This window comes from Rhododendron vialii, chromosome 10a (assembly GCF_030253575.1).
Source record: "Rhododendron vialii isolate Sample 1 chromosome 10a, ASM3025357v1".
Classification (NCBI taxonomy): Eukaryota; Viridiplantae; Streptophyta; class Magnoliopsida; order Ericales; family Ericaceae; genus Rhododendron; species Rhododendron vialii.
Window position 1 is genome coordinate 12,973,254 of NC_080566.1, and position 19,756 is coordinate 12,993,009.

Below are 19,756 nucleotides of genomic sequence, written 5' to 3' on the forward strand. Positions count from 1 at the left end.
TTTTTTCAATAATTCTACTTCTACACCGAAATACATACGCAAATAATTTGTATGGACCTCATACACCCATATGAACGGTGGATGCGTATTTTGAGTGTGTACTGGGGGTGGAGTTAAATATTACACGGCAGTAAACATTTGGCCGCCAACCCATAAATCCATCATTACTTTTTTGAAAAATAGTACTCCTACTTTTTTTTGATAATCAAAAGGGTAGGAGGGGGCGACCGGCGTAGCAACCCCCTTGGGCGTGACCATAGGGGCTCCCAACCCGCTGTAAAATGTCCGGTTAAAGCCATAGCTACTGTCCGGGAGGACAGACCATCACCACAGCACCACCTAGACGCACAGCTGGCACATGGCCCTCCATGCGTCCCTCCAGCTCATATATATTTTTGCAACTGCAGGGGCTCGAACCCGAGTGCACATGGAGGGAGAGGTACTTAAGCCCCATCACCTGTGCCAACTGGGCTACCACCATGATGGCAAATAGTACTCCTACTGAACTCCACTATTTCCTTTTGTACTCTATATAAACAATTTTTTTGGGAATCGTCCATTCATGAACAAAAATGTTACTTGCACAATCGTTGTGTTGATTGTGTATGTAATTTTAACCGTTCAGATGTATTTGGACGGTCTAGATGAATGAATCATGATACATCCGAAAATCTGATCACAACAGAAAAAAAAATTTTAAGCCTCCATATGTTGATCTGCGGCCACGTGGAAAAATAAATGTTTCTCTTACCTTCCTCACCCCTTTCTCCTTCTCGACGAGATAGCAACAAACACAGAGAGCCTGATAAAAAAAAAAAAAAAACAAACACAGAGAGCAGCAGCCGCAGCTCCAGATCGGAAAAAACAAAGACAGAGCAGCAGCCGCAGCACGAGATCGGAAAAAACGGAGACAGAGCAGCAGCCATGGCCGTTCAAAAAGAAAGCCGGAGCATCCATATCCTCACACAAGCACCACCAGAAAAGCCCATTTAGAGATTTGGAGGTAGAGTTCATCGAATCCTCAATCTTTTTTTCATTCTGTCTTCACTCTTCAGTCTTCACTATCACCATAATTTTTGAACGTGTCCGATTATTTCCCACGAATCCGGCACGAGTACCCGTACCCGTATCGTGTCGTGTCGACACGGGTACTTCGCCCATAAACATGGATCCGTGTAACATAGACGAGAAGTGAATATCAGTCGACATTCTTTAGTAGATATGGAAAATACCTTCAATTTCCTACACAGATCCTCGTGTGTGTGTGTGTGTGAGAGAGAGAGAGAGAGGGAAAATACCTTCAATTTTCTACACACAGATCCTCGTGTGTGTGTGAGAGAGAGAAAGAGAGACCTGTTATCTTATTCCATTACCATCTTATGTTATATGTAACATGGTTCTTTTGTAACTTATGCTCATTTTTGCTATTCTTGCACAGAGTTGCGTCTCAAGGATTCAAGTTTGTGTAAAGATGTTGAATGTAAAATGGTTTTAAAGGACAAAGCAGGTACAGGCCTTTTTGCCGTTGTAAGTTTGTTTCCATACACATGATGCATTATCCTCGTTAGAGAGTAGTTATTGTAGTGCATAATGGTGGTGAAGTCATTCCGGGTGGAATCTCTGAAAATGTGATTATTGCTTAGGGAGGCCTTATGAAGTATGCGAAGCATAGAAACCGATAGAGGTTATGCGTACGATCCTATACGGATACGGCGATGCAAGAAAGTTTGAAAATATAAGATATTCATTAACCATTGGAAATGATAGTATTTTCATGCTACTATATCTTCCTCTCTAGAAGTAAGTAGAGTACTAGATTTTCTTTTTTTACAAATAAATTTTACTCTAATACTTATGCAAGAAGTGCCACAATTTAAATTTCATGAAAGTTAAGATATGTGACCTAAAGCATCCAAAAAGTATCTCCTACCGCAAAACTAAAAACCCAATTATATGGTTTGGATACTTCTCAGTCTCTCAATACGTATCAGCAAGTATCAAAAGAGCATCAGTATCCTATACGGATAGGATACGGGCACAGTTCCCATATATAGATGTGTGCTGCTTCATAGGTTTGAAGCATATCATCTATTTCCGTTCTCGTTTAGCTTTTAAGATACGCCATATTTTTCTTGGTCTAGTAACGCACCTGATTCCAATTTGTCCATCGATGCTCACCCCTACTGAAAATATTGCTTCATACGGATCGTGGTTTTTGAGATTTCTGGTTGAGCTTGATTCTTCGAATCAATTTGTTGTTAGGAGCAAGTGCAGGACTTAGGTCAATCGCTGGGACTTTTTAGGTAGTTAGTAAGAGGATTTTCTATATGGCGAATATCTAGAGGTGTAAAATGGGTCGGGTCGGGTACGGCACGTTTGAAGGCGGCACGGGCACGGCACGGGCACGGATTAATCCTAACATGGCACGAGAACGGCACGGTCTTAGTGGGCACGCGGCACGGCACGCGGCACAGAAGTGAGTGGGAACGACACGGGCACAGCACGGAAGTTGGCCTGGCACGGCACGGCACGGCACGGCACGGCACGACACGGTCTTAGATGGGCACGGCACAGGCACGGCACAGGCACGACACGAAAGTGAGATGGGGCACGAGTCACGACACGGTTCTAGCCAGACATGGCACGGCACGACACGGGCACACGGCACGGTACGGGCACGGAAGTGAGGGGGAACAACACGGAAGTTGGCTTGGCACGGGACGGCACGACACGGTCTTAGATGGGCACAGCACGAGTCACGACACGACACGGTTCTAGCCAGGCACGGCACGACACGGGCACGACACGAGGCATGGGAAAACAAAAAATATATATGTTATTAAATAAACAAGGGATTTCAGATTATAGTTTACTTGTATTTTTTCATAATCCAATAATTTATTAATCTTTTCCTTTTATTTAAGTAAAATAAGCTTTTAAAATATTTTATATGATTAAGAAATTTTAAATCAAAATTCAAACATGATAATATACCAATTACGACACATATATTGATATATATTGTGTATTATCTAATAAAGATTTAAAAAAAAAAAAAAAAAAAAATATATATATATATATATATATATATATATATATATATAGAGAGAGAGAGAGAGAGAGAGAGAGAGAGAGAGAGAGAGAGAGAATAAATAAGGAAAAAAACTAATTTTAAAAAAAATTTGGTTTTAAAAAAATAATCTCTATGGGGTTCAAACCCAAGTCCTTGGGGACTTGACACTTATCTCAAACCAACAAGGCCAACAATCTGTTTGTGTTTATAATTAGAGCAAGTAATATATATTATATAATTTTATTTTATAAAAACGGGCCTCTTGTATGCTAGCTATACGATTGCAACACAAGTATGATGATCCATACCGTTCATTTTGTTGTTCTTGGTGTTTTAATCACTCTCGCACATTTTCGGGTCTATTGGGTTTTTGAAACCCTTTTATCGGGACGTAGATTTATTAATAGGAAATTTTTTGTTATGTGCGATCGAGTATATAACAATAACCAATTTACTTCATTTTTTGCACGAATGATATAAACATTCCCACATAAAAGGTTGACGGTTCCGATTTTCAAAAAACAGCTTGGGCAGCCCTAAAGTGGTGCATTATAGGACTTTAATGGCTTTGGAAGCACCGATTGTGTTCTGATCACGTGGTTTCCGACATCCGATTATCACATATTTTGGGGAGAATGGTAAATTTGACAAGATCTTAAATCGTAACGGTTTAGATTGAATATTCGAAAAAATGAGTCTGCAGCTACCTTTCAAATCTATACATCTAACTTATCTGGTTCTAAACCAATATATTCCGCTATTGTCCAATGTATGCTATCCACACGATTGCGACACAAGTATGATGATCCATACCGTTCATTTCATTGTTCTTGGTGTTTTAATCACTTTCGCTAATTTTCTGGTCTATCGGGTTTTGGAAGCCCTTTCATCGGGACGTAGATTTATTAATAGAATTTTTTTTGTTATGTGCGATCAAGTATATAACGATAACCAATTTACTTCATTTTTTGTACGAATAATATAATCACTCCCACATAAAAGGTAGACGGTTCCGATTTTCAAAAAACAACTTGGGCGGCCCTCAAGTGGTGCATTATAGGACTTTACAAGAATTTTTCTTTATTGAGTGCATATGGATTATGGTGCGACTGTTGCACATGATCACGCACTAGTATAAATAGAAAGAGATGAGAGGCGAAAGCCCTAGCAGCTGTAGTGACCCGTAATTTTGGACCGTATTTTTTTTTTAAAGAAGTATTGTAATTATTAGTAAAGGCGTGACACGTGGAAATACGAATAGTGTCGTGGTTATATGATTAGGGGGTTGATGTGAAGGAATCATTAGTGTAGGGGTGAAAGTATAATAAGTGAATATGGATATATATGTTGGAACTTGGAACGCGGGAAATCATTTTTCTTTCCCTTTTCTTTCTTTTTTCTTCTTCTTTCTCGTCTCTCTCTGCTCCTCCTCCGAAAACACCCCCCTCCACTTCTCTCCTCGATTTCATCTACTTAGGGCGTGATTCCGAACAAAGCCCAAGACTTAAAAGTTGTTATACGGAGCGCGGGCTTCCTATCCATTCGAGAAAAATCATGATCGGACCTCGTGGGGCTACGGTTGACTTGGTCAAAGGGTCGGGTTTTGCTCAAAACCCTTGAGGTAGGAATTTCTTACTCTTGTTATGCGTTTATACGGTGTTTATGTATCTAGATTGTGCCTTGTTTCGTTGTTTGAGCTTGTTTCTTCCATTTCCTAGAATCTGCAGAACAGGGTCTTCGTTTTTGGGGTTTTACCCCTTCTTAAGCTCAAAATTGAATTTTGGTTCCTTCGTATGAAATAGAGTAGACTTAAAGCCCGTTCTAATGCCGCTGGAATCACTCAAAACCGTTGAGAATTGAATTAATGGTGGATTTTAGAAGTTTGGTCACGAATCTGTCTCGGTTTCTGCTCATTTTTGGTTTGCGCCCAATTTCAAATGGCTGTAACTTTCTTGTCTGATATCCGATTCATGCAAACTTTATATCGATTTCGAGGTCTTGAAGTCAGCTTTGTATTGCCGCTGGAATCGCCTTTAAACTCTTAGTACACCGAAAGTTATGATTGTTTGAGTGGAGGTGTGTCAATCTGTCACGTTGATGCGTGACAGATTCGTATTGCTTCGATAAATGCCTGTTTAACCATCCTTAGAGTGCAGATTTGACTAGGGTTCCTTCATACCTTTTAAGCTTCGTTCACTCACGCCACTTTTGGGACTGGAATCATTCAAAAGTATTGAGAACTCAATTTATAGTGATTTTTAGAAGATTGCCCTGTAATCTGGAAATCTGGGCAGCGTACAGAGCTTCGTTTTTCATCGTTTGCTATGGTTAAACGATGCTATTGGTTATGGGTCCTTATGGGTTTAAAAGATTGGTAAGTTGGTGAACTTTTGGCGTTAGAATCATTGAAAAATATTGGGTATGAAATTTTTAATGAATTGTCGAACACTGATTGCTCTCTAGGACAGTTTTGGTCCGTTGATTCTCATTCGTCTGTTTTGATCTGTAAGATGGGATCTGTACTTCTCATACTCCTCGAAGCCGGTAAGATGGGACAAAGCCCTTCTCTTCTGTATGTTTATTTTTTTCCTTCTTTTTTTTATTTATTTTTTATTTTACCGAATTGTTGGTTTGATCTGTTTTAACAGTTGGGTTTTTTTTTGGGTGTGATTGCAGTACTCGATGTGTGCATATGGGATAGTGTACTTGGATAGCTTTTGTAGCTGTTTTCGATCCAGCAAGTGCCCTTCCAACATTCCAGAATCCATTCTCTCTCTCGCTCTCGGAAGGTGAACAGTGAGTCATTGACTACCCAATCTCTAGTACTTTATGTGTTAGTAGCTCGTATTTAACTTGGTGGATACCTCTAACTTGGTTTTATGCCAAACCTGAGGTGTAACAAAGCCAGGCTAAATATTGAGTTTGTTTTTAGTTAGTATAGTTAGTTTTATTTGATTGCATTGCTTAGCCGAGGTGGTGGCATAACCCCTCGCATATTCTGTTTGCTGAGTTGAGGTGGCGGCCTAGCCCCTCCAGTCTGTTAGTTTGTTAGCCTGTTAGCTGTTTATTTGATTGCATTGCATGAGCGTTAATTTTTGCACTATAAGAAACATGTGGACTGGGAGGCAACCGAAAATTGAAATTGGTGATATATTCACTTGTCGTGGACTGCAATACTGGCGTGCCTTGATGAGAATACATTTGTGAGAGCATGTGTTTTCTAGGGGGATGCACCTTGCACGTAAGACACTGGATAATCATTATTCATTAGGATTGAAATATTGAATACTACGATATACAACTTAAGAACATTAAAGGCACCGATGCACCGGAATGTGTGTTTTTTGGGAAGATTTATTTTTAGACGAAAATCGGTTGCCGGTTGGTGATGTGTATACAAAAATTGATGGCACAACATGGCACGATTAAGGGCAGGCACGACACAAATAGACAAAAAAAGGCACGGCACGACCCGACCCGACAAAAAAAGAAGAAGCACGGCACGACACAACCTGACAAAAAAAGGCACGACACGACAAAAAAAGACACGGCACGACACAACCCGACAAAAAAGGCACGGCACGACACGACCCGACAAAAAAAAGCACGACACGATGCGGCACGATTAATTAATCGGGCACGGCACGACACGATTTTATAAAGGCACGGCCCGACAAAACAAAATGGCCCACCACGGCACGGCACGGGCACGGTACGGCACGGCACGCCATGGCACGATGAAGTAAACGGGCACGGTACGGCACGACCTGAAGCACAAGTTGGCACGGAAGAAAATGGCATGGCACGGCACGACAGGCACGTTTGACATATCTCAGCAACACTAGAGCATCGTTAAACAATTTATAATGCTTTTGTGCCTCTTAAAGATGAAAGTATTAGTTTGGTCTTTGGCTCCTACTTTCAATTTAATTTGATAACGAAATGATGGCGAGGATAATGCACTTGTTTATTTGTTGGGAATCCTTGAATACAACTTTGCAGCATTTTTTTCTTTTGATACTTGAGTGGAAAATTTTAAAGTTGAGAAAAGCAGCTGTGTAGGCCCAAATTGCTGCAAAACAGAGGTGCAACGGAGCCACAACGACCTTAATCATTAAGTTTGAGTACTGAAGATTCAGTATATGATCGTGACTGATTATGTTTGATGTCCGGAAAGATAGCGATGAAACTTGACCTGAGATATTCAAACAACTCAACATGTTCACTTATGATTGGAAAATCATTTGTTTGGATGGAAGGATAGGGAATGGATGTTGGTATAAAAGAAAAAACAAGGGAAAAAAATGCTTTATTGCGGAAGCGGGTTGATATATGCACAGTCTTTATAATGACTTTTTACAAAGTAGCCGAGATGCACTTACTTTATGGACATCTAACCCTGCAGATTTAGCGATAATATTATGATTTACTGTTTGTGTCTGATAGCATTCGTAGGCATAAAGAATTGTTTCCTCTAACAAGTCTTTGAAATCTTGAGAAGAGAGAAATTTTATGGGAACTTGAAGTGTAGTTTTGCCATTGATAAGGTGGTATTTTTGGGGTATGTTGTATCTTCAAAAGGGGTTCACATGGATGAATACAAGATTAAGATCATTGTGGAATGGCCAACGCCTACAAGTGTTCATGAAGTGAGGAGTTTTCATGGGTTAAATACTTTCTACTGGAGGTTCATTGCCAACTTTAGTAGTATCGCGGCTCCTCTTATTGATTGCCTCAAGCAAAAGGTGTTCATATGGTCCCAAGAAGCCACCGAGAGTTTCAAATTGTTGAAGTCCAAGCTTACCGAAGCTCCTATATTGGCCTTACCTAACTTTGACAACTTTTGAACGTGATTGTGATGCTTCGGGATGCGAATTGGTGGAGTTCTAAGCCAAGGTGGTCACCCATTGACCGATGTCTTGCACAGTATGCTAATAGAATACGCATGTCATTAGGTACACTAACTATTGGTATCCTCTCCATTTTTACTAATTCAATTCAAGGCACTCAGTCAAACTTATTATCCTAATTGGACTTCGGTGTCTATGGATACAACATAGGTAAAGGAGAAAAAGTTGAACGCAAGCAATTAATTAGAAATCATGACACAAGATTGCTTGTAGCAAACAAAATAAAGGGTAAGATATACATATTGAATTGAAAGATAGAAAGAACTGGAAGTCCATCCTAAGTAAATGTAGGAAAAGCCCACAAATGTAGGAAACGCCCACCCTAGAGCAATCCCATCAACCGTGATTCTGGCACACTTCTTCACCCTGACATCTACCGGTCTTGGTGCTACCAAGAGTTATAGCAGCCAAAGAAAAATAGAAACAACTAAAGACCAGATGGAAAACAAAACTAAGTTTACTGTTTATGAAAATTTTTATTTCCTAAATAAATTCACTACCATTATTCTTGAATGTGAATACTCCAAATTTTTAGTAAGACATTTCAATATTATGGGCCTCAGTTCCTAAGAGCTACCATATTTCGGAGATGAATAATTAAGTTTGATAATTAGTAATCATCTATCAGTGCATGATGAAACATAATCTAAAGCTTCAACTAAGAAGGTAGGCCTAAACTATCAACACTAAATGTAAATATTAAATATATGGCCGAAAAATATTCATGTAAACCTTACCAAGCTTAGAGGTAACTTCTGTAAATTCCTGCAAAACAAAGAATGGTTTTAGATATAGCTAAAATGAGGAAAAAGAAAAATGATAAAGATACATTTTATAAGTTCTTCAGACTTCGTCTCCTCCAAGTGTGTCTCCTCCAAGTGTGGCATGTAAAGTGAGAACATCACATATAACTCATTCTCTATTTGTTGCCATGTCCTGATTTTTGATGGCTTATTGTTTCGAAATGACTTCACCGTTTTCTTTTCAACTGCTCGCAACGACCTTGCCTGCCATCAAGAGAATAGCGAACATGTAAAAGAAAAAGAAAAGAGGTTCCTACCGGTCAAGTGCACATAATCTATGTTCTTGTTATTGTAAACTTGATGCTTCCAAAGTTTTTACAACAAAAAACCTACGTACTTGCTAAATGATGAGCAGCTTTTGCACATGTAAGAGGGTAGGTGCTTCTTGTTCGGAAATTATATGAGATGATTTTGCATCAACAAGAAGGATTATAGCCTTGTTTTCTCATGGAATAAGATCTATCAAATAAAGTGACAATCTTGGAAAAGCAATGAGAGCTCAAACAGAAAACAGATGCACTGAGGACATAAATGTTGCATGATAGTATAAATATCAAGGGTTCTAAGACCATAAAACAATTGATATTTATCTAGAGGAAGACTTAACCTTCGCACAGGCCTCTTCCTCCGCACGGGCATGTTGAAACATGTGGATGAAGCACATTATCATAAATGAGAGCAATGTAGCACCACCTAAGAGCTTCACATCCTTAGAATCGACGTAAGACAAATTAGGATGTTTTTGTGATTCTCCTTCCTCCTCTTTGGCACTCGATTTTTCACGCATTTCCTCTACCCAAGCGTTAAGCGCTCTCTTGTACACTGGATGCTTGCATATGTGAAAATGTCAATCTTTAGACTCTTCAGGTACATTATTTGCAGCATACCAAATGCTTCGAGTGTCAGCATCGGTGTCCATAGGCAAGAGTGATGAAAAATAATATCCTCATTTTTCCTACATAAATAAGTATGCAAATATCATCTTCAACAATTGCTGATGTCACACCCCAAAATGAGAAGTGACCGGCCATGAACCACAAGACCAAAACTCGTAGAACATGTAGCCTAAAAAGAAATTTAATTAAATTCCAAAGCAAAGAACTACTAAACAGCCAACCACTTTTTTTTTATTAAAAACAACTCCAACCATTTAAGTTCAACAAAAGAAAGCATGGGGCACAAACGTCCCATGAAACAACCAACATCCACTGATCCAACCATAATAAAAAGAATCCATTTTTTTTTTGACAAATGTTTCGAATGCGGAAGCGATTATTTAAACAAAAATAAATAAAATGATGAGACACCCTAAGGAGGTCAACAAATGAAATCCCCGAGATGCCGCCAGAGTTCTCCTAACTGCCCAACTTGCCTGAAAATGAAGTTGGAATAAATCCGTCAGCTGACGAGCTCAGTGAGTAGTAAAAGCATGTACAATAATACAGTTCTAAAACTTGGCTAAAAATAGATTATCATGTTAACATATTTTGGCATACAAAGGTGTGCATCAACGAACAAATTTGGCCATAAATCATTTACCAATAAATCTCAATGGTGATCACAAATCAATCTCCAACAACAATGGGGAACCACAACCAATATCGATAGAACCAAATGCCAGTGAATAAATATCTCATAATTGGATCCAATATCGTATCTTAGAGTCACCACGAGTAGGCAGCCCGTGGAACTTTTCTTGAAGATCGATCCGGCAAAAGAAAGCTGTTGAGCATTAGAGTCACCGGCCTAACCCAGTCTCTTCTCTAACGGCCAGAGTCACCCGCACATAGAGGATTAATTTCCCTGGACTTTCCAAAAAATGTTCCCAACAATATTCACAAAGTTCTCACCAAAAAGATTATCAAAACAATAAAGGATTTCACCAAATATTTTATTGCATGCCGATTTAAGTAACCAACTAAATAGTTATGGGTTTCCAATTCCAATCATAAAATCTTCTAAACAATATTTAAGGGACACGGGGAAGTTCGAAAATACATAACATGCTTAACCACTCACCTGGGTCCAAAAAGTAATGAAACTTGAATCACGCAAAACGGGACTTTCCTGTAAAAGTAAAACATTCGAATAACTAAGTAATTTAAATATATCACTAACCATACTAATTAGGAACACCCCTATTATTAAATTACCCCAACTTAACCCCTTCCTAAATTCCTAAACCACCTGTGGCCACCACTAAAATCCACCTACGAACAACAAGGATTCATTTTGTCTCTTAAGAACAACCATGCCACTACTTTATTGTTCTAAACTACTAACAATTTCGTCCACATATGAATTGAATACAAAGCACATGTTCCTACAACATCAGATCAAAGCCCAAATCCATTTGGTTCGTTCTACTACTGTTAACATCAAAATTACTTCACAAACGTCCAATTCATTGGAAATTTCCAATCGACTACAAATCCACCGCATAACACCGTAAATCGTACCCACCGCCAATACAATCCAATGAATCACTTTGAATAATTTCCTAATTAAGTATTTGATCCTTCTCTAAAATCTACATATAGGTCGAAAGAGAAAGAAACGGGAGATACCCAACTCACCTCAAAGGAAAACACTTCCGAATTCTTGAACTCCGACTTCGACTGTGCTGGCTCTTTTCTTTTTCTCTCGGAACAATGACTCTAATATAAAACAAAACCCTCATTCGCTTATGTATAAAACCCTAAGTACTTCTCCTAGAACTGCCCACTACTCACGTCACACCCTAAATTATAGCCATCTGGTTAAACAAAATATCTAATATTCTAACTGAGGTAAGAACTAAATTACTATGGTTAAAAAGCTCATACCCTTCTAGTTATAATAACGACAATTGCACCCGTTGTGCACGCAAAAGTAATTAATTGGGATAGACCACACAACACCCAATTATTAATGATCCAAAATAACTACTAAGATAAATAAAATTTCTAGGCCGTAACAGCTAAAGCATTAATCATCTTCAACAACTGCTAAAACATTAATGATTAGACATACAAAAGTAAATAGAATTACGGAGTACCTGTTATAATTGCAAATAAAGTCATTAGATGAGCAACATCATCGCGAATTAGATTGCTTCTAAGGAGTTCACTAAATATGGCATTTAGAGCTACACAATTTATTTTGAAATTAGCTTCCCCACTCCCACACTAAATGCTCTCAAAAGTTACAACGTTTAACTTCTCGTCCAATATGATATTTTCACTTTTTAAATCACGAAAAGCTATTCCATTAAGATGAAAGCGCTGAAGCTCGTTATACCCCTATATGTAATGCAATATTTGTTAGTATTTTTAAAAGACATGGAAATAGTATAAATATTAGGAAAATTTTAAAGAGTTGCAAGAAAACATAAACAGTTACCTGATGATATGTCTTCCGACATTTGTCAATCTTGATTTTTTAAACTTTGATTCACCAGCTTTGAATGATAATGTCTTCACAACGTCCTCTTTATAATCTTCAATCCATTCATGAAGGGTACCCCCTAGCCATTGCTACATACAAAACACAACAATTAGCATGATGAATGTTACACTCAAGTATAAGATAGAATAATACCTTGCCAAGAGAAGATAAATAACTAAAACCTGTGAAGTTTTTGTCAAGGAAAACAACCAAAGTAGAGGTTGATTAATTTCAGAATTACTCAGTTTGTTGGTGCAATATATATCAAGTTTTCATAGGTTGATTATTTTGGTAACGAGTTAAGTTGGTGGAGTGAGCGATGCAATGTATTACTCTCTCAGGTACTAATACAAAAGAAAAGAATTCTGCTTTCATTAGTGCAAACATTGCGATAATTGACCACATGACTTCCAATTAAGCAATCTCTATATACCATAAAAGCTTGCCCTCAGTCTATGTTTTATGGTAACATCTTAGTATGAGAGATTTTCCAAAATGGATTCAGGTCTTAAATAGTGCTCTACTCGTAGTAAAACTGGTTCTCCTATTTTAAGTGCAGGAGGCTGAGAGCAAATGTTCAACACTGTAACCCCCGAGGTGAACCTTTTAAAGGTACTTGGGTATTTTCTTGAAACTTGAACTTGGACACAACTGCAGCACCCCATCAGAGACTACAAATTGGTTTGGTGCACACTCTAAGTAAACTTTAGAAAACTAAAGATTGATCTTATATTTCATTAACATGACCTTGAAGGAATGCAAATGTAAAAAGAGTTACACTTGAGCTGCTTCTTTATGGGAGCTTCCACATCTTAACAGCACGACAACTAAGGTTTTATCACTCCTAAGGAAATAAATATTGATGCAAATGGGAAATGGGAGTGTCTTTACCTAGATATAGAAATTGGTAAGAAAAGCCTCATGATTCTAACAAATTAAGTTACTCAACTAATTACTCAGCCATAACCAATTTCTATGGATTTACAATGACTAAATAATATTGATGACCAATTATTTAACACCACATGTAGATGCAATTACCAATTATTTAACACCACATGTAATGCAATTCTCACCATATTTAAAATATTCCGAGACTCACTGTGACACATCCTAAAGTTGTAAAGTAGAACATAGTCATTTAATATAGCAAAAATCGCAATTTGTTTTTTGTGTAAGAGAAATTTTGTAACCATCAAGAGACTAATTGAGCAGGGAGAGTGGTTCGATGTCACCAACATCAAGAGAAATTTCACATTCTTACTCTTATCTCCCCGATGAAATGCTTCCCTTGTACAAAAGGGGTTCGATGTCACCAACATGTGGATTAGTTCTCTAATCTCTTCATCCTCTGATTTCTTCATCAGAGATGCATAACAAGAATTAAATAACTCTAAATGGCTAGCCAAAAATTAGATGCAACATGGGGCACAACATCCTGAACCACCTCCATGATCCTAGCCAAATCATGCTCATCCCTGTTGACCTTACCTCTTTCCTTGGCAATGAGCTTATCAGATTCCACTACTTCTTCCTCGTCCAATACTTGGAACAAAGAACCACTGTAAAGAAGCTCAATCAACGCACGCAGCTCGTCCGACAATGAAGCCGTCGTCCCGGGCTCATTGTTGTTCCTCATGTTGTCATTCAAGACCTCAATAATCTCCTCGGATTCCCTGAGTAATATTTTGGTCTCGGCTTCAGAACAGATCAAAGTTCGTTCTTCATTGGTTATCGACTCTCCCCCATTATTCTTTTGCATGGTCACTTTAGTGCATTCAAGTTTCGTAACTAGCTCGTCTTTCTTCCGTAACAATTTTCTGTAAGGGCCTTTCCATGTTGGAATGCAAGTAGGTGTATGAATATAATGTTGGAATGGAAGTAGGTGTACGAATATACGGAATAGTTCGCAGAGGCCAAAAAATCTGTGATCTCTTTCTCCCTCACGGATGATTCTCCTTTCAATTGAGTAACAGAACAATTCAAAAATTTCAATGTCGGCAAATCGTAAAAAGACTCTTTACCTTTGTTCAACCTCTTGGAATCAAGAAAAAAAAGGGTCTAAATCGAAGAAGTTGGTAGGTCCAGAAGGCAAGAACCAAAAGAAGAAATGAGCTCGATTGCCTATTGCAGAAAGTTGTTACGGAAGAAAGACGAGCTGGTTACGAAATTTGAATGCACTAAAGTGGCCATGCAAAAGAATAATGAGGGAGAGTCGATAACCGATGAATAACGAACTTTGATCTGTTCCGAAGCCGAGACCAAAATATTACTCAGGGAATACGAGGAGATTATTGAGGTCTTGAATGACAACGTGAGGAACAACAATGAGCCCGGGATGGCGACTTCATCGCTGGACGAGCTGCGTGCGTTGATTGAGCTTTTTTATTGTAGTTCTTTGTTCCAAGTATTGGACGAGGAAGAAGTAGTGGAATCTGATAAGCTCATTGCCAAGAAAAGGGGTAAGGTCAACAGGGATGAGCACGATTTGGCTAGGATCGTGGAGGTGGTTCAGGTTGTTGTGCCCCATGTTGCATCTGATTTTTTTTGGCTAGCCATTTAGAGTTATTTAATTCTTGTTATGCATCTCTGGTGAAGAAATTAGAGGATGAGGAGGTTAGAGAACTAATCCACATGTTGGTGACATCGGAGCCCTTTCGTACAAGGGAAGCATTTCATTGGGGAGATGAGAGTAAGAAGGTGAAATTTCTCTTGATGTTGGTTACATCGGACCACTCTCACTGCTCAATTAGTCTCTTGATGTTTACAAAATTTCTTTTACACAAAAAACAAATTGCGGTTTTTGCTATTAAATGACTATGTTCTACTTTATGATGCATCACGGTGAGTCTCAGAATATTTTAAATATGGTGAGAATTACATCTGCATGTGGTGTTAAATAATTGGTTATCAATACTATTTAGACATTGCAAATCCATAGAAATTAGTTGTGGCTTAGTAATTAGTTAAATAACTTGATTTGTTAGAATCATGGGGCTTTTCCTACCAATTTCTATATCTAGGTAGAGACACTCCCATTTGCATCAATATTTATTTCCTTAGGAGTGACAAAACCTTAGTTGTTGTAGTGTGGATATGGAAGCTCCCATGAAGAAGCAGCTCAAGTGTAACTCTTTTTCATTTGCCTTCCTTTAGGGTCATATTAATGACATATAGGATCAATTTTTAGCTTTTTAAAATGTATTTAGAGTGTGCACCAAACCAATTTGTAGTCTTTGATTGGGTGCTGTAGTTGTGTTCAAGTTTCAAGAAACTACCCAAGTACCTTTAAAAAGTTTCACTTTGGGGGGTTACAGTGTTGAACACTTGCTCTCAGTCTTAGCCTCCTTCACTTAAAAATAGGGGAATCAATTTTACTATGAGTAGAGCACTGTTTAAGACCTGAATCCATTTTGGGAAATCTCTCATACTAAGATGTTACCATAAAACAAGCTTTTGTGGTATATAGAGATTGCTTAATTGGAAGCCATGTGGTCAATTATCACAGTGTTTGCATAATTCTTTTCTTTTGTATTAGTGCCCGAGAGAGTAATACATTGCATTGCTCACTCCATCAACATAACTCGTTACCAAAATAATCAACCTATGAAAACTTGATATACATTGCACTAACAAATTAAGTAATTCTGAAATTAATCAACCTCCATTCTGGTTGTTTTCATTGACAAAAACTTCACAGGTTTTAGTTATTTATCTTTCTCTCGTGCTTTGTTTGGCAAGGTAATATTCTATCTTATATTTGAGTGTAACATTCATCATAGTAATTGGTGTGTTTTGTATGTAGTAATGGCTAGGGGGTGCCCTTCATAAATGGATTGAAGATTATAAAGAGGACGTTGTGAAGACATTATCATTCAAAGCTGGTGAATCAAAGTTTGAAAACCAAGATTGACAGATGTCGGAAGACATATCGTCAGATAACTGTTTATGTTTTCTTAGTTTTCCTAATATTTATATCATTTCCATTTCTTTTAAAAATATTAACAAATATTGCATTACATATAGGGGTATAACGAAGAAGCTTCTGAGCTTTCATCTTAATGGAATAGCTTTTCGTGATTTAATTTAAAAAGTGAAGATATCATATTGGACGAGAAGTTAAACGTTGTAACTTTCGAGAGCATTCAGTGTGGGAGTGGGGAAGCTAATTTCAAAATAAAATGTGTTGCTCTAAAGGCCATATTTAGTGAACTCCTTAGAGGCAATCTAATTCTCGATGATGTTGCTCATCTAATGACTGGCAATTATAATAGGTACTCCGTAATTCTATTTACTTTTGTATGTCTAATCATTAATGCTTTAGCAATTGTTGAAGATGATATTTGCGTACTTATTTATGTAGGGAAAATGAGGATATTATTTTTCATCACTCTTGCCTATGGACACCGATGCTGGCACTCGAAGCATTTGGGATGCTGCAAATAATGTACTTGGAAGAGTTTAAAGATTGACCTTTTCACATATGCAAGCATCTAGTGTACAAGAGAGAGCTTGACGCTTGGGTAGAGGAAATGCGTGAAAAATCGAGTGTCAAAGAGGAGGAAGGAGAATCACAAAAGTATCCTAATTTGTCTTACGTTAATTCTAAGCATGTAAAGCTCTTAGGTGGTGCTACATTGCTCTCATTTATGAGAATGTGCTTCATCCATATGTTTCAACATTGCCCGTATGGAGGAAGAGGCCCTTGCGAAGGTTAAGTCTACCTATAATAGATAAAAATCAACTGTTTTCTGGTCTTAGACCCCTTGATATTTATATTATCATGCAGCATTTATGTCATCAGTGCATTTGTTTTCTGTTTGAGCTCTCATTGCTTTTCCAAGATTGTCACTTTATTTGATAGATCTTATTCCATGAGAAAACAAGGCTATAATACTTCTTGTTGATGCAAAACCATCACATATAATTTCCGGACAAGAAGCACTTGCCCTCTTACATGTGCAAAAGCTACTCATCTAGCAAAAACGTAGGTTTTTTGTTGTAAAAACTTTGGAAGCATCTAGTTTTACAATGACAAGAACATAGATTATGTGCACTTGACCAGTTGGAACCTCTTTTCTTTTTCTTTTACATGTTCTCTATTCCCTTGATAGCAGGCAAGGTCGTTGCGAGCAAGTGTGAAGTCGTTTCGAAACAATAAGCCGCAAAAAATTAGGTCATGGCAACAAATAAAGAATGAGTTGCCACACTTCTTGGAGGAGACGAAGTCTGAAGAACTTATAAAAGGTATATTTATCATTTTTCTTTTTTCTCATTTTAGCCATATCTAAAACCATTCTTTGTTTTGCAGGAATTTGCAGAAGCCCTCTTGATAAGCCTTGATTAGTGTAAATTGTTAGGCTTATCTCACTCCGTTTTGTCACACTTGCATGCATAATCGTCTGTTTTTGCTTGATATTGCGCGCAAGGTGTGTTTTTGTTGGGCGACAGGTAAATGGAGCAAATATGGGTGATTTCCAAGGCTTCTAAGAATCCCCGGAGGAGTTCGGATGTGCTTGATGTACTTGAGGAGCCTGAGGGGTCATACCGAGTCCTTAACGAAGTATTCGAAGCAATGGAGGAAGACTCGGAGCAGCCGAAGACTGACGACAGCAGTAGAACTCAGCAGCACAATCCAGTGGCCACCGGGATCGATCCCCCAACTCAGCAGAACAATCCAGTGGCACTAGGGATCGATCCCCCCCTTGACCAGGGATCGATCCCTCACTCCTGTGCGAACATTTTAAGGGCATTTTTGTGAATGTTTGGTATTCTCCTTATGTTTACCCTTGCTCATTTCATTTCTCCTTTCAATATGAGTGAGTAGTGTAGCAAGGTTAGGTTGTGGGATGGTTAACATCCCGTAACCAAGGGTGTGGCATGTTCATCTCTTGTAAAATCCTGTTTTCTAGCTTAAACATGGCTTAGAACTGATTTTATGCATCAAAACTAGGAGGTGTTAATCTCTTTGATCAAATGTAGACAAGAGCTAAGCTATTTGCCACATTTGATGCTTGGAGTTATGTCCCTCTTTGTGTTTGCCAAAATGAACTGAAAGAGCCCTAGTCATGTTTAACACCTTTGTTAAGAAGAGAAGAATCGAGTTTATCTTAGCGTTATGGGTGTTAATTATCTCTAAACCTAGCTTTTAGTTTAATCACCAGTTAACAAGCCGTAGTTAGGTTAAATAGCCAGTTAACTAAATCCTTCAGTTGGCCGACTCAACGCCGAGGTTTGGTTGGCGGTCCTAACGCTAAAATCTCTACGCAAGCTAATCTCCGAAACAAGTTATGGATGCATTCCCTGTGGATTCGATCCCGGACTTCCGGGTATTATTATGCTCTCAACCGACCTAGCCCTACGCTTGGGGCATTCTTATTCTAATGCACATTATGGTCGCAAGCACCTCTGAGCTGATAAGGTTTACGTGAATATTTTTCGGCCATATATTCAATATTCACATTACCTGCCTTCCTAGTTGAAGCTTTAGATTATGTTTCATTCTGCACTGATAGATGATTACTAATTAGCAAACTTAATTATTCATCTCCGAAATGTGGTAGCTCTTAGGAATTGAGGCCCATAATATTGAAATGTCTTACTAAAAATTTGGAGTTTTCACACTCAAAAATAATGGTAGTGGATTTATTTAGGAAATAAAATTTTTCATAAACAGTAAACTTAGTTATGTTTTCCGTTTGGTCTTTAGTTGTTTTTGTTTTGCTTTGGTTGCTATAGCTCTTGGTAGCACCAAGACCAGTAGATGTTAGGGTGAAGAAGAGTGTCAGGATCACGGTTGATGAGATTGCTCTGGGGTGGGCAATTCCTACATTTACTTAGGATGGACTTCCAGTTCTTTCAATTCAATATGTATATCTTATCCTTCATTTTGTTTGCTACAAGTAATCTTGTGTCATGATTTCTAATGAATTGCTTGCGTTCAACTTTTTCTCCTTTACCTATGTTGTATCCATAGACATCGAAATCTAATTAGGATATCAAATTTGACAGAGTGCCCTAAATTGAATTAGTAAAAATGGAGAGTATACCAATGGTTAGTGTACCTAATGACATACATATTCTATTAGCATACTGTGCAAGACATTGGTCAATGGGTGACCACATTGGCTTAGGACTCCACTAATTCCCATCTCGAAGCATCACACTCAAGTTCAAAAGTTGTCAAAGTCGGGTAAGACCAAGATAGAAGCTTCGGTAAGCTTGGACTTCTACAATTTGAAACTCTCGGCGGCTTTTGGGACCATATGAATACTCTTTGCTTGAGGCAATCAGTAAGAGGAACTGTGATACTACTAAAGTTGGCAATGAACCTCCGATAGAAAGTAGCTAACCCATGAAAACTTATCACTTCATGAACACTTGTAGGCATTGGCCATTCCACAATGACCTTAATCTTGTCTTCATCCATGTGGACCCCTTTTGCAGACACAACATACCCCAAAAATACCACCTTATCAACACTAAAACTACACTTCTTCAAGTTCCTATAAAATTTCTGTCTTCTTAAGATTTCAAAGACTTGT

At 38.3% G+C, this 19,756-nt stretch overlaps 1 protein-coding gene across 4 annotated transcripts; it reads right to left on the bottom strand.

Annotated features, from left to right (window-relative positions):
- Positions 1–8,899: 8,899 nt before the first annotated feature.
- Positions 8,900–14,097, bottom strand: LOC131303536 (uncharacterized). 4 transcript variants are annotated; one of them, XR_009192081.1, is made up of 5 exons: positions 13,469–14,093; positions 12,168–12,301; positions 11,824–12,067; positions 9,394–9,741; positions 8,901–8,990 (listed from the first exon to the last, which is right to left on the bottom strand). XR_009192081.1 is itself a non-coding variant. In XM_058330435.1 (3 exons), the coding sequence occupies exons 1-3, from the start codon at positions 13,574–13,576 to the stop codon at positions 9,579–9,581; spliced, it is 405 nt and encodes a 134-aa protein (XP_058186418.1). In that variant the 5' UTR covers positions 13,577–14,097; the 3' UTR covers positions 8,997–9,578. The 4 variants fall into 4 exon arrangements, 1 of the variants encoding a protein (XP_058186418.1); XR_009192079.1 differs by lacking the exon at positions 11,824–12,067 and having other exon boundaries at positions 8,900–8,990; positions 13,469–14,097; XR_009192080.1 differs by having other exon boundaries at positions 11,824–12,301; positions 13,469–14,095.
- Between the last annotated feature and the right edge of the window lie 5,659 nt (positions 14,098–19,756).